Raw genomic sequence first — 14,470 nt, 5'->3', positions numbered from 1 at the left:
AAACGGAAAAGTGCTTAATACTTCCAGATTAGGAAACCGGCCCGAAATAGTAATGATCGCCTCCTGAGGCTTTTAAGGACTTAGCCGGGTATGCCGATAGCATGCACCAGCCGTGTGGAGGAATCGGGTCGGCCCACCGATATCTCTCGGCCCAGGTACATGTCCCTGCGTCAACTGATACATCGCTAGGTGCAATGCAATAGTGAGGCGACTTTCGAGATTGGGATGTCAAAGAACATAATCGCTTGCAATAAGATAAAGCAGCTAAATAATGCGACTCTTTATGTCTGAGTCGGGCAAAGGTTGAGCTAGCGGTTTTTGCTAAACTAGGGAGGTCTGTCTCCACGCGAAACTTTTATCGTCACTTTTCCCTTAAAGCACCCCGCAATTACGGAATCTGCCCGCTAAGGGACACGGCACGATATTCTGGGGCATTTCAGGAACCCCAGTCCATGTTTTACGCCATGGGTTCCGGAAACCTTGTATGGCGCCACCGATTACCGGCAATTATTTTATGATTGTTAGTCTAAATGACTTATAAAGGATGGCATGGCCCCACTGCAGTGTTTATGAGTGAACGTTGTCCTATTTAAGGCTCACCGAGACAATTGAGTCCGGTAGATTGCTAGTGAGCTTTTCTAATATCAACTCTAATATTCTCGAAGTTTGTCTGCATTATGACTTTGACGGGGCGCCCATTGGCTTGGGCTATTACGGCCACTGCTGGCAGCGGTTTCTTGCTGTGAGTGGACAACGATGTTACTGGATGCAAGCAACTGAATTGACCTATATTTTCCAGTTTTGGGTATGACCAAGGTGTCATGTCTGGTTTGTTGACCGGCGACGCCTTTGTCGCGAGGTTCCCCGAAATCGACACGACAAAGTCCGGTCATGGCAGTTCTTCCTTACAGGGAACAGTGTACGTTATCTTGCTGCTCAAACGTTGAAATGCAGCTAATATGATATCTGTTCAGTGTTGCTATTTATGAGATTGTAAGTTCTACGATGACCTTGATACTCTCATACACTGCTGATCGATCTAGGGATGCTTTCTCGGTGCCATTATTTCATTGTTCGTCGGTGAGAGACTTGGCCGCCGCAAGTGCATTATGGCGGGATGCGTTATCCTGAGTATCGGGGCTGCTCTTCAGTGCAGTGCCTATAGCATCCCGCATCTGATTGTTGGTCGTATCATTGCTGGTGTCGGCAATGGTCTCAACACTAGTACTATCCGTGAGTGGCCGCTTCTTACTAGAGCTCATCACCGTTACTGACATAGCTGTAGCTGTTTGGCATTCCGAATTGAGTAAAGCAGCAAGTCGTGGCAAAGGAGTATGTCTTTTCAGATCACACATCGCGATTACGAATACTGATACTGGGCTTAGCTAGCTATTGAGTTGGCTATTAACATCTTCGGCGTCATGCTTTCATATTGGGTTGGTCAGTATCACCAAAGAATTTCTGGTAATTGGCTTTGTACTAACTCAAAAATGTCTTTAGACTACGGATTCTCATACAATTCAAGCGAGGCTCAGTTCCGCTTGCCCATCGCTCTCCAAATTCTCTTCGCCATTTTGACCTTGATCGGCATTGTGTTCCTTCCAGAATCCCCTCGTTGGGTATGTACTAATTGTTCGCACTAGAAGTGGTGCCAGCCAGAACTAACAATAATATAGCTCATCAAGCATGGGAATGAAGACAAAGCCCGTCATATCATCTGGAGGCTCCAAGATAACGCCAAAGCGATTGACGAGAACGATGCCATTGTCAACACTGATGTGAGAGAAATCTCACAAGCTATCAGAGAGGAAGAGGATGTATCAGAGGAAAGCTCGTTTAAGCTCCTCTTCTCAAATAACCAACAACGCTATTTGTACCGCACCCTTCTGGGGATGGGTGGACAAATGATGCAGCAAATTTCCGGTATCAACCTGATTACCTACGTGAGTCCCGTAATATCAAAGCAAAATGTGCATTCTAACATTGAGTCAATTAGTATGCTACTGTAATTTTCGAAGATTCAGTTGGAATGGACCATAACACTGCCCTTCTGCTGGCTGGATTCAACGGTGTCGCCTACTTCTTCTCTTCTATGGTTCCTATTTGGGTTATAGATCGGTATGAATCATAAGATGAAAACCAATGCGCTATGACTGACTTTTAATAGACTGGGTCGTCGTAAGTTGATGATGTTTGCTGTGCTCGGTCAAGGTGCGTGCATGGCCATCCTGGCAGGAACCATATGGGATGGCGGACACGCCGCTGGATTAGTCGCGACCGTAATGCTGTTCTTGTTCAACTTCTTCTTCGGAGTTGGTCTTCTAGCCATTCCCTGGTTACGTATGTTCTAATTCCCCAAGACGCTTCTCATGGGGTTTGCTAACCGGCCTACAGTGCCCGCGGAGTATTCTCCTCTTGCCATTCGAACTCGCTCAGCTGCTTTGGCAACAGCAACTAATTGTATGCAATTCCAAACTTGTTCAATTGTCACACTACTCTAACAGGGTCGCAGGGATTTGCACTTTCTTGGTTGTGGAGATTACGCCTGTCAGCATTCACAATATCGGCTACCGCACCTACATTTACTTCGCCAGTTTGTGTTCCCCGATTCAAGATCTTATTGAACAGTTCTGACTTTACACTGCAGTCTTCAACTTCTGCTTCTTCCCTCTCATCTACTATTTCTACCCAGAGCCTCGGAACCTCACCTTGGAGCAGATCGATCGTCTATTCACTGGTGAGAAGGTTCAGCTTCACTGGCACCCATCGATGGGCATGGCCGGCGATGTCGAGACCCGAGTGGCCAATGGAAAGGACTTGGAGGCTGTCGATGCTGAACATATTGAGTAGAAATTAAGCCACTATATCTCAAGCTAGGAAGAGTCGGCAATTGCAATAAATGCGATGGCCTCATCGTTGAAACACCTAGGGATTCTCCCGAGAAATCCCTTTTCGTCCAGTATAGAATTAACAATTTACGGCACTCGAATAGTCAGGATTCCTTCTCCTGCATTTCCCTTAGTTGTGTCGGGTGACCCAAGCTAGCTCTCTCCACTCGGGGAAACCCCGCGAGTGCCAAGATAAATCTCCACACGGCGTCGCGTTCGGCTCGAGACTCGCGAACCCAACCAACAAAAAGTCGCCGAGTGGAGCATGGGTCTCGATGAAAAAGGCGCTTAAAAGCTCCTCTTCAGGCAATTTTATTTCATCTACATCAGATTCAACCTTTCCATCACTCCCGACACGATCCCTAGGAATTTCCCAGGATGGTGATTCTAACAGAAGCGAGACATCTTTATGATTGACTCCTCGATGGATATCGATAACGAGAATGGCACGCCACAAGTGGCTCCTAGCAACACGAAATCTGAGAGTCAGAATGAGCGCAAGAAACGCACCCGAAATGGCTGTCTCAACTGTAGTCGCAGGCGACGCAAGTGCGACGAGATTAAGCCTACTTGCACCGGTTGTAAGCGTCGAGGTGATAAGTGCCAATGGCGTATGCTGGGTTCTTTTCGTGATGCCAACATCAAGGTGCTGGAGTCCGATCATCCGTCTATGAGCCAAGGTGTGGACTCCAGCAAGAACAAGCGCCAGAGTAGATTCAAGATTCTGAATTCCATTCCAACTGCATCTAGAGCAAGAGGGCCCACTCAGCAATGTGATACAATACATCCAGTGGGGCCACAGACTATTTCTCATTCTCGTTCTACATCGCCTCCGTCTCAAGACACTGTGAATAGTGGGCCCGCCTACGTGGCTATTGAGCCTCAGACTGCTAGTCATATTCCAAGGGCGAATGTTGATATCGGGCAAGCTTTGTCACCGCCACTCTCCGGCGACGCCTCATCTCACCTATCGCAATATAGCCATCCCTCGCCCCACCAGAGCATTGACGACAATATTACCCATCTCCATCAACTTGATGCAAATGACCAGACGCCCTATTCGACAAATATAAATTGCGATTTTCAACAACAATCTATACCAGATGACGCCTCATCGCACGCGTATCTCAACTCTAGTCCTGAATATGTGATCGACGACCTCACTGCACTAAGAAGTCTGACCCATAGTAGTCAGTTTCATTCGTCTGTTGCAGATTCCTATCAAGCCGGTCCATCGCCCCCTCTTTTTGATCATAGCATATTCTCCGTTCCAGCAGACTTTAACAACGACGTCTTTCTGCCGGGTTCAGCCTATGAAGCACTGCATACAACTCTGCGTAACCGCCAGTTGTGGACTGCCAGGCCTGATGTGCCAATCCGCCGGAGCTCAGGTGCATCTATACCGCAGGCCCGCACGCCTAGTGCTTTCAGTAATGCGAATTCATCCACAGAGGCTGAAAGGAGGCCCAGTCGGTCGAGGCCGGGCAGGTTCTTTGAACTTTCACCGGAGAGGGAGCACATCTTATGGCAAAATTACTTGAATGAGATCTGTTCCTGGGTGAGTTTCCCACACCACCCACAACTATTATGGAGGTCAACTGACTATGAAAGCTCGACATGTTCGACAACAATCGGCACTTCGCTTCTACATTCCCGCAAATGGCCAAAAACGCGCCCCACCTGCGCTACTCTTGCCTTGCATTGTCTGCAAGACAACTCGAGAGACAACAAAATGAAAAGTCACAATCTGAGAGCCTCTTCCTTTATCAGGAGGCCATCCACCTTTTGCTGCCTGAGTTGGAGAGTAAGACAACACCTGTCATCGCCTCTTGCGTGATATTGTGCGTTCTGGAGATGCTAAGCTGTAAGTTTTGACAAACTCCAGATATAGCATCAAGTCACTAAACCAGGTAGGTAATCCCAAAGAATGGCGGCGTCATCTGGAAGGCTGTGCATATCTCATTCAAGCTGCTGGTATCAACGGGTTCTCTGGAAAGGAAGAGCAGGCATTGTTCTGGTGCTTTGCAAGAATGGGTAAGCAAGCTTATATAGATTCACTATTCTTTTCAGTTACTAAAGTTGATCCAGATGTCTGTGGTGGTCTCATATCAGAAGAAGAAACGATAATACCAATTCACAACTGGCGACCCCGAGAAATGAGCTGCATTGAGGCATCGAACCTATTCCTCTTGTCCGCCAAGAACAACCTCGACACCTATGCAAACTACACAGTCTATCTCTGCGCGCAAACTCTCAGCGTGCTCTTTGGATCAAAGACATCTCACCCATGTACTTCGTGCCAGTCAATACCCGAGGGCGATGGTATTTCATACGTCCATCGATGGAGAGAACTCTTTGGCCACGTCGAGCAGTGGTATGAGTACCGACCGAGCCAGATGAAGCCCATATTTACTGTCGCAACACCGGGCTACGCAGGACGGGGACAGCCTTTTCCGACTGTGTTGTATGGGAATGGAGATGCCAGTATGTCTGCTAACCCGGTACCGAAAGATCTAGGCTAATGGGTGCAGTTTCGGGAAATCAACTATACCATGTGAGCGCCCTTTTGTTGCTCCAGCAAAAGCCCAAAACATTGTCACTGTCAAAAAAACCGGTAAGTTATTCCCTTGCATGAGTGATGTTTTTTTCGCTAAATTACTAGAAATCGCTTCTTTGGCATGCGCGACAGATCTGTGCCATCTCTGCCTCGAACGCACACCAGTACGTTCATAATGACTTACCCAAGTCAACAATCTATATCTAATCAAGCTAATTTCTCTCTCGCTAAAGTGGCTGCTGGACTAATGCACTTCAGCCACTCTGGATTGCTGGCAAGGTGATGTCACACTACTCTGAACATGGAGCCATCGTCGAGACGTTGATCCGGATTGAACGCGAGACTGGCTGGGCTACGGCATGGCGAGTGGAAGATCTCAAGGACCTTTGGGGTGATTATGATAATGTTGATGAGTGTGATGCAAACACGGAGTGAATGAACGGCTTGATAATTGAGAAACCCCATCGGCACCTAGCCTTGAAATGTATACGTATACATTCGACCTCACCACGACCATTATTCAAACTCATTTAATATTTACATCTTGACCTTGATATTCGGGAGTAACTCGGATACAAGGTCGCGAGAGAACCTGATCGCCTCTCTACATTTAGAATAATCCACACCGACTATCCCTGCGTACTCGTGGCAGAGCCAGATGTAATCATCCAAGAAAACACAATGCTGCACCCTGTCCCCTTTTAGGCTTAGACCTATCCGACCAAATAGATTATCGTTTTCAGAGACCCCGCTGCCCAGGTACTGTGAGCGATCCGTGGCTAGCCGGAGCCCCAGCAGATCAGATAACCAGCAAAAATAAAGATAAAGTACGCGCTATGTAGACTACCAGCATGGAATATCCCATTACAGCTTCATATTCGACCAGGATCGACTTCCATCCAACTGCTCAACAAGCCAGATCTCAAAGCCTGTCACTAACCCACGGGACGGAGACGGAGACCCGCTTTGCCTCGCGTGAACCAATGCGCATGGGTTCCCGCAACAACCTGCCAGATGGCGATTAGCCTCCCCACCTCGTGGACAATCCGATGCAACCGACCCCCGCGTTTGTAAAGATAGGGAGATCGGCTCAAGGTTGTCGAATGGATTCGGTTTTCCCAATCTCCAAGTCCCTCTCCTTACATTCTTTTGTTGGGGAGCTCGTACGCTTACGGTCGGTAGCCAAGAGTCTCACACGCCAAGAGGGACACTGTACGACGTGTGTGCTGGACTGGCGCCCTCTGCCGGGTGGAGCTTCCTAGACAGGTAAGGGAGGTGTCGCTCTCTAGCGCATGCGCGATAAGGCCTGATAACGAAAGGAAGCGGACCGGGGACAGCTATATCAGCCCCCTGCTGCTCTGCTTGAATAACTTCAGCTAAATCTTCAACCTTCAACCTTCAACCTTCAAATCCAAGACTTCACTCCTACACCTTGACTGGCACACCAGTATCCCCTAGACTACTCTTCCTCTCTCCTATTCTCCTCACCACCAGTGGATCTGCACCACTCCAATACCCCTTAGATGGCGGTTTTCTCTCTCTATCCACTAAGGCTCCACTCGCACGTCTATACCATATCGCTGTCCCAACCTTTGCGCAGAGCCAGTAGAAACAATAATCGGACGATATCGATACCTAAACCCGTCCGTTAAGTTCACTTGACCGTGGACTGTAGTGGTAAGGTACAGACCATGTCAATCGAAATTGTTCCACTGGCCGAGGCCGATATCCCCGGTGCCGTAGACTGCTTGCAAAGAGCCTTCTCCGATGACCCCTACTTCCAATGGGTATTCAACGAACCTTCAAAGGTACGAGATGCCATTTCTCAAAGCAACACCTTTGCCCCGGCGCAACAACGGACAAGTAATAATCGTGGTCGATAGTTCAACATCGAACGAAACGCAGCTTCTCTCGCGTCACACTTCCGATATGCAATCAATTGCGACGATCCCTTGTTTGTTGCCCGGGTAAGCCGCGCTGCCAGCGAAGTCAAGACCGATCACGAGATAAAATTGCCAGCGGGTAGCATCGTCGGGGTAAGCTGGTGGTGTTCCCCTCGGGAGGTCTCTGTGCCTCAGACCTGGTCTGTGTGGGCGCAAGATTGGCTCCTATCCTTCCGACAACTCATGAACAATATCCTGTTCTGGGGCCGTGGTGGATTGAATGCCTCACGGTACTGGGTCTATAAGCAGGTGCAGCGGGAGACACAAAAGGAGATTTGGAAGGATCCGCGCGGGTACTATTTCTGCAACGTCCTTTGCGTCAGCTCTGCTGTTCGTGGCATGGGGGTTGGAAAGCGACTTATGGACATCGTTATGGACAAGGCGGATGCGGAGGAGATGCCATGTTACCTCGAGAGTTCGAAGGGGTATCCCAACGTTCTCATCTATGAGAAGATGGGATTCGAGTTGGCCAAGGAGATTGAGTGTGTTGAGGGTGGAGATGTTTGCAGGGTAAGTCATTCACAGAAACGTGCGTTCTTCGTTCACTAACGAAAATCGTAGCTGTATTGCATGCTTCGGCAGCCAAGGTCCAAGACTTGATTTTTTTTTTTTTAGTTAGCGAAGCATCGAGCGATCTGGGTTTCTGTAAGAGCGTTTCTTTTAAGGACAAGGGAAATTGTCAAATGATGCTGGAGATTAGTTATAGGTATTTCGGAATTGATGGTTTGAATATTTGCTAGGAATATGCGAATGTAGAGATCCTTGGAACTGGGGTAAGTAATATTGAAAATTGGGGCCTGTCTGTCGCCTCGTAAATCGAATCCTCCCATTGTCCTCTCCTTCTCACCACTAGCATCAGGACCCCTTTTGTGCGCTGCTTCCAAGTGGCCTGACAGCCTCTTTGCCAGCCTATCCGTGCGCGGAACACTGTCACAATAGGGCGTGATATCTGGCTCACAGCTTGTAAGGCCCACAAGCAAAGAAGCGTTCGTATGTAGTCTTCATCAGACTGCCGGAATCGCCATCAGGCCTCACAGTCGCAAGGAACTTATGGGCACCTTCATGGTATCGCATGGAGTTGACAAATTGCATGTACTGGATAATGGATGGAACGGTGGTCGGGTCCATTACCAGGAGAAGTTCTTGGAGGGTGTTCTCGAACCTCATCACGAAGTATTTAGGAGTCATGTCCTGTTCGAATCGAACCGCGGTCCACTTGGACCATTTCAGGACGGCATTCTGCCAGCTGGTGCCGTAATTGGATAGAAGTTTGAGATAAGCCTCGCGGACATTCCGGATTCCGGAGATGCATTGCTGTGACTCGCACTCAACTGTGGACTTCAGTAGTGAGAGGGCTCGCCAGTTCTGATCCTTCCACAGTTCGAGAATTGACTCATATCTCTCATGGAGTCGTACGTTCTCCTGGATATGGTCCTGGATAGTTGTGTTGAGATCCTGCTGCGTCACTCTCTTGACTGAGATGCGGTCTCGATCAGCGATGTAGCGCTGAACCTCCTCGCGGGAGGTTACGGCGTACTCGGGCTCGGCAGGCATGGGTCGGTCTCCACAAAGAATCTCCCAGAAGTTACCATTGATCAGATCAAAAGCGTCATTCAGCTCACGGGACCATTTGATAAACTCCCACTCGCTCCGAAGCTTCGTGATTGAACTGAGATGACGAAAAGAGTCACTCAGAGGTCGCTCAAATGCGCTTGTGGATGGCTGAGGCATATTCGGTGAGGATAAGCCAGATGAACGTCACGATAAAGCTTCCTGGGACCCGAATTAACGCTTTGTTAGGATGTAGAATCTTCAAATGGCAAATACTCACCGAGACTTGTCAAGGTACCTTTCTCGCGTCTCAAATGAGTGGATGGAAGAGGTACACAAGCGCGAAGCTTTACGCATCTGGGATGGTTGTTGACCTATGAAGGGCAGAAGTGAAAGCCGCGTACGCTCTCACAAAATGTCAAAGTCGTGAAAATAGAGGAATCATCCCGAAGCATCAGATACTATTCTGCTAAGTGGACGCAACTGATACCTTCCCAAAATGGAAAGCGATATAGATACTAGGCGCAATTACGGTCTTCTAACATCAAATCTTTTATCCAACAGTTGCTGGATCCTCATAGACCCTGAAAAAGCAAGCTTGTCCAATCAAATTTCCGAAAAGGAGCCTCGTGGACCAAGACCGACGGACTCATTATGGCAGCCATTTAGACGATGTCTTTTCTCCGCTAAACCCACTTGTCACGGATAAGTCGTAGGATTTGCCGAATCAAGTTGTGTGAGGGGTTGGCCTAGTATATATTGAAATGACTTGGTGCATTGATACGCTGATCGTTCCAGCCGCAAATTAAGACGGCGAGTTCCATCTCTCTATGCCCGTATCTCTCAGTCTCGCATGCTTTGAGTCACTTGCTAGTTAGTTGCCTGGAAATGAACATAATTTGCCAACCCTTTCTCTTTCTCCTCTTATATATGAGTATGACGAGCTACCACGGAGATTTTATGTCCCAATTCACCCAATACTTCTGGAGTTGATCGAGTCATCGACGGTAATCGACATGGATTTATCACGGAGCTCCGGCCTGCCGCCACTCTGAGGTACAGAATTCACATTCCTCTTTGTCCCACTCATCGACTCATTCCAAGTTCCATCTCCATCTAGGATGGGAGAAAACCTTGAAAGTTCCAGGTCGGTAATAGTCGATGTCCTAGTATGACCGACCCTTGCAGATACTAATACCCGATCATGGTCCGAGAGCCGTACGTCATTCGTTTGAATCCGAGTCAGAGCTATCACATTATCAACTGCCGAGAAGCACACTAGATATGAGCTTCCGGGAAAACTTCGGATATACGCTGCAGCATAGGTACCAACACATTATGGGAGAGCATTCAAGACTACTACTAATAGTTTCGCGCCATGGTCACCCGAACAAGGGATCAAAAATTATCCCCTCGCCCCCTGTGGAGTTTAATTACGGCCCGTGATTGGCTTTTCTCGATTACGATGATAATGAGACGACCTGTGCATGAGCACAATTCTAATATTCGGCGGCTACAATCAAAGATACGTGCCATCGATCCACGACCATCCGGGCAGCATTGCTAACTACGCCTTCTCGGAGCCGATGAAATCGATTCGACGGCTATTGACGATGAGGCGGGTCTGGCGTGATCTGACAGTTGAGAGTCGACATTAGATGGTCTGAGAGCTCAATTGTTGGTTAATGATTCTCCCGTCTCACTCCACTCGAGGCTCTTATTGGGGCGTGCTAACCATGGGCATAGTGGGAACACGGAAACGGAAATGGATCGCCGAATGGATATGGGATGCGAAGTCACGGATTTCCCGAGACTGGATTTATGTGGGGAAATGCGATAGAAGAAAACTTTCTCCACGTGGATTGGCTTTTTGGGAATGCAGGAAAGATGATGGCTGGGGTTCGGGGTTTTGCGGGCGTGAGTAGGTCTCCCGCATGTTGATCTTGATCTATTTCAACCCAAGGTCCACGGGTTCTTGGTTCCTTGGTTCTTTCTGGAGCTTCATTTCCAGATGTCTGTTTCCGAGAGCAATTTCCAATTCCTACGATCTTCAATTTGAGATGGACTGTCGATCGGGTGATCCGTTGGCCAGTTTCTCTAGGTATCCGTCCAAGACCCAAAAATGTTCCGAATCATGTCCTAGTGGTGGGCATCCGAGCGTAGATCGTGAGGGGAACGTTGTGGACTGAAACAGGCCAGCAGGCAGCGCAATTGCCAATGGGCCAATCCACGAACCAATCGGGGCTGGGCCCCGCGACAAGCTTTTCGCGAGTTGGAGCCGATAGCGTGCTACTATTTTAAGCCATCAAGGCTCTTTGTGAAAATGGTAGTTTCGAAGTCGATTGATTGTTTTTCTGTGTAGCGGGGTGAGGAAAGCGGTTAAACCGGAGAGAAATCCTGGAAAATACACCGAATCGATCGACACGATTCAGCGATCATCGGACAGCTGCACTGTAGGGAAACAACAGAACGGCCAAATCAAAGCGATTGTCTGCTCGGCCCGGGTTCCAGTAATGCACCTGTTTTGGCCAATCGCGGCTGCGACTGCGAGACACTGATCAGACTGCGAAATATGAGGCATCGCCCCCCCCGGCTGGCGTAAGCCTTTCCCATTTTCCCTTTATGTAGCACATGCATCCGTGCCCTGGGCTTTCTTGGTCTTTTCCTCTTCCTTGTCGCATCTCGCTTTCTCTTCGAGGGCTTTTTCGCTCACCCTTCACTTCCGTCGATCGACTCATCCGTCCCCGCGATGTACTGACCACAATCTCACCCTACTCATCTCTAAACCCCCAAGTCTCTCGTTCAAAATCTCGACACAATGGTTCTCAGCAACTCTGCCATCATTGTCATCGTCCTGGTCGGTTGCCTGGCCGCTACCGCTCTGGGCGCAGCACTCTTCATCCACTATAACCCCGCCAATGAATCCCGCTTCAGCCCAAACCACGAGCAGCACCAATACATGCGGCAAGTTCGCGCGCGGAACTACAGCCACCTGCGGCAGGAATCCATGGGCGGTCGGGTTGATCTCGAGTCCCGATGTAGGACCAAAAACCACACGATAAGATCGCAGCTAACCCAGATTAGTTACATCGGAGGAAGCGTCGGCCTACATCCACCCTCAACCCCACTCGCCCCGCGAGTAGTATCGATACCCTCACCTCTACGAACCTTTCACGACTACGAATCACGGGAATTTTACGGCGCATTTTATTAGGATTAGGATTAGGATTAGGACTAGGATTAGGGATGGGATTGGATTTGGCAATTTGCCGGGCAGGGCCCAGGGTTAGAATTTATGTACTGGCTGGGAATGCACCGGGTACATTATCAAGGGAAATCGGGCTCTGAAGTCCTTGTCACTTCAGCGGCGTTTTTACATTTGCATTGATTCGCATTTATCGACAGAATGGGAGACCTTGTGGGTATCTTCAAGCTCGTTGGACTACAATTCTTTATTGACTCGATCAGAGATACAATGAAAAAAATGAAAATACAAATCAATCCTTTTTTCCAGTGACCCCCGGGTTTCCTGCTCTGCGGACTCGCGTCATGTCGAACAATGCATTGCCATCTGTTATGTGACAGATGGGAACCTTTTACACATTCATTTGACTTCCAGATTGACTTTGTTTCAAAACTGCCTTTCAACGCCGGGAAATGACGTCAAGACGCGATCTCGCAACTTCACTTGCACGAGACGACTTATTCCGGTGATGAGGCCGCGGTTTTGCTCTGAGTCAATACTCGCTGAGTTGCTCCAAGATGGCGAATGGAAGCCCGCTGCAGCGACCGGAGCGGCCACTTTCGATCGCGTTGTGGAACTTCTCCTCAAACTGGTTCCTCATTCCCCAAGGAACCGGAATCATTTGTATCCTTCTCCACCGACTGGACTACCAGTTCGAAGGTCTGATGACCATCGCCAAGATTGTCTGGATATACACCATTGTCCTCTTTGTCCTGTTTTTGACTCTCTACATACTGCGCATACTGGTATACCCGGCACGCGTCCGAAACCAGCTGCAAGTCAATATCGTCGAGATATCATGTCTAGCCTGCATCCCTATCTCATACGATTCCATCACCCAGCTGGCGGTGCTCCAGTATGGAAGCCGCGCGAGCCTCACGCTCTACGTCCTCTGGTGGATCCAGACCGGCCTCGCAGTCGTTGCTTGTCTGGGCATTCCGTACGTCCAGCTGAAGCTGCAACCCCCGGGGATATCACACCTCCCTCCAACCATTCTGCTTCCGTTCATTGCAGCCTTGACCACGGCGGCTGGTGGGGGCGTGCTCTGTGGCTCTGACCACATCAGCCCACGTTTACAGGTGCCCGTCATCATCATATCGTATCTCGAGATTGGCGCGGGTCTTTCACTGGCTGCTGGACTAGACACACTGATCCTGTTGCAGCATTTTAACGGATTTACTCCGACCGCAGACACCGTGTACCAGGACATGATCGTCTGCGGGCCATTTGGCCAAGGTGCGTTCGCGCTCCAAGTACTGGGCGAAGCAGTCATGAAAGGCAGTTTCGCGGCATACGATCGAGGGACCTTCTTGACGTCCAAAGCAGCAGTCCCGATCGGCTATACAAGCCAGTTCTTGGGTCTGCTCACCTGGGGCTATGGGATCTTCTGGTGGTGCTTCGCCATTCTCAGCATATGTTATACCCTGTGCGCCCAGCCGGGCGGCTGGCGCAAAACACAATTCAGCATGGCTGTGTGGTCGCTTATCTTTCCATGGGTGCGTTGTTCTTCCCTAACTTGTTTCCGTAGGGCGTAAGGCTGATCGTAAGCAGGGCGTTTTCACTAATGCGGCGGTGGAGTTTGGGAAGACCATGGAGTCGCCGGCTTTCGCCGTCGTTTCGACTGCGCTGTTGTTGATTATATTGATCATGTGGTTTGCTGTTCAGATCCTCACGATTAAAGGTGTATTTACCGGTCGGCTTCTCGGTCTGGAGCATGGATGGAAACGCCGCAGCCTTGACCGCGGAGACTGCGAGGGGACCAAGGATGCTTGACTTTCCATAGTGTATCTAATGTTTCGAATTTCCGGTTCGCATCTGATGCCAGTTGCATCGTCCTAGCAGTAAGCCTTGGTGCTGACCGGCTTGTGGCTTGGAAATTCTGCCCAAAGGATCGGGATTGAGGCTGTGAGCTTCCGTCTGCCGCGGCTGATCGGCCTTTTTTCTGCCAATTGCACTGCTCCACACACCCTATAAGCCTCAGGCCAACACGTCCAGAACCCTGCGGCTGTACCGTGTAAACGGACACGATCTGGTTTCCCGACCGGGCGATAGCACCCATTCAAGCGTCTTTTCATCCTCATGTGAGACGACACTGGATTCGACCTCGCAACACTTCCTCAATACGGGTACGATCGCTGCGATCACTGCCTAGGCTCGCGGGGCTCGCGGAGCTTCGCGAGGCTCCCAGGAGCCAATGGTAAAATGTGTCATATTCCAAGCAACTGTAAAACATTGGCTAAAAACATTGGCATGACATCGATAGGAGAAAATTAAATGTCACTGCCTC

General features: G+C 49.4%; 6 protein-coding genes across 6 annotated transcripts; 5 read left to right on the top strand and 1 right to left on the bottom strand.

Annotated features, from left to right (window-relative positions):
- Positions 1-677: 677 nt before the first annotated feature.
- On the top strand, positions 678-2,850 carry N7443_006066 (uncharacterized protein; the record flags this gene model as incomplete). Its single annotated transcript, XM_056886122.1, has 13 exons — positions 678-742; positions 800-919; positions 975-993; positions 1,044-1,233; positions 1,286-1,332; positions 1,386-1,440; positions 1,501-1,619; positions 1,677-1,943; positions 1,997-2,118; positions 2,168-2,340; positions 2,395-2,460; positions 2,513-2,593; positions 2,648-2,850. The coding sequence occupies 13 exons, from the start codon at positions 678-680 to the stop codon at positions 2,848-2,850; spliced, it is 1,527 nt and encodes a 508-aa protein (XP_056741570.1).
- Positions 2,851-3,297: 447 nt separating this feature from the next.
- N7443_006065 (Zn(II)2Cys6 transcription factor) lies at positions 3,298-5,880 on the top strand (the record flags this gene model as incomplete). The annotated part of the gene is made up of 7 exons (XM_056886121.1): positions 3,298-4,446; positions 4,500-4,752; positions 4,803-4,922; positions 4,977-5,372; positions 5,420-5,502; positions 5,551-5,609; positions 5,679-5,880. 7 exons carry the CDS (start codon positions 3,298-3,300, stop codon positions 5,878-5,880), a joined length of 2,262 nt encoding a protein of 753 aa, XP_056741569.1.
- A 1,256-nt stretch (positions 5,881-7,136) lies between these two features.
- N7443_006064 (GNAT family N-acetyltransferase) lies at positions 7,137-7,988 on the top strand (the record flags this gene model as incomplete). Its single annotated transcript, XM_056886120.1, has 3 exons — positions 7,137-7,253; positions 7,329-7,898; positions 7,950-7,988. 3 exons carry the CDS (start codon positions 7,137-7,139, stop codon positions 7,986-7,988), a joined length of 726 nt encoding a protein of 241 aa, XP_056741568.1.
- A 354-nt stretch (positions 7,989-8,342) lies between these two features.
- N7443_006063 (uncharacterized protein) lies at positions 8,343-9,119 on the bottom strand (the record flags this gene model as incomplete). Its single annotated transcript, XM_056886119.1, has 1 exon — positions 8,343-9,119. One exon carries the CDS (start codon positions 9,117-9,119, stop codon positions 8,343-8,345), a length of 777 nt encoding a protein of 258 aa, XP_056741567.1.
- A 2,638-nt stretch (positions 9,120-11,757) lies between these two features.
- Positions 11,758-12,082, top strand: N7443_006062 (uncharacterized protein; the record flags this gene model as incomplete). Its single annotated transcript, XM_056886118.1, has 2 exons — positions 11,758-11,977; positions 12,024-12,082. The coding sequence occupies 2 exons, from the start codon at positions 11,758-11,760 to the stop codon at positions 12,080-12,082; spliced, it is 279 nt and encodes a 92-aa protein (XP_056741566.1).
- A 619-nt stretch (positions 12,083-12,701) lies between these two features.
- Positions 12,702-13,956, top strand: N7443_006061 (putative malic acid transport protein; the record flags this gene model as incomplete). Its single annotated transcript, XM_056886117.1, has 2 exons — positions 12,702-13,679; positions 13,735-13,956. The coding sequence occupies 2 exons, from the start codon at positions 12,702-12,704 to the stop codon at positions 13,954-13,956; spliced, it is 1,200 nt and encodes a 399-aa protein (XP_056741565.1).
- Positions 13,957-14,470: the final 514 nt, after the last annotated feature.

Source organism: Penicillium atrosanguineum, assembly GCF_028827265.1.
Source record: "Penicillium atrosanguineum strain IBT 20685 chromosome Unknown utg000004l_segment0_segment0, whole genome shotgun sequence".
Lineage (NCBI taxonomy): Eukaryota > Fungi > Ascomycota > Eurotiomycetes > Eurotiales > Aspergillaceae > Penicillium > Penicillium atrosanguineum.
Note: the sequence above shows the minus strand (reverse complement) of the source record. Positions and strands in the feature narration are given on the sequence as shown.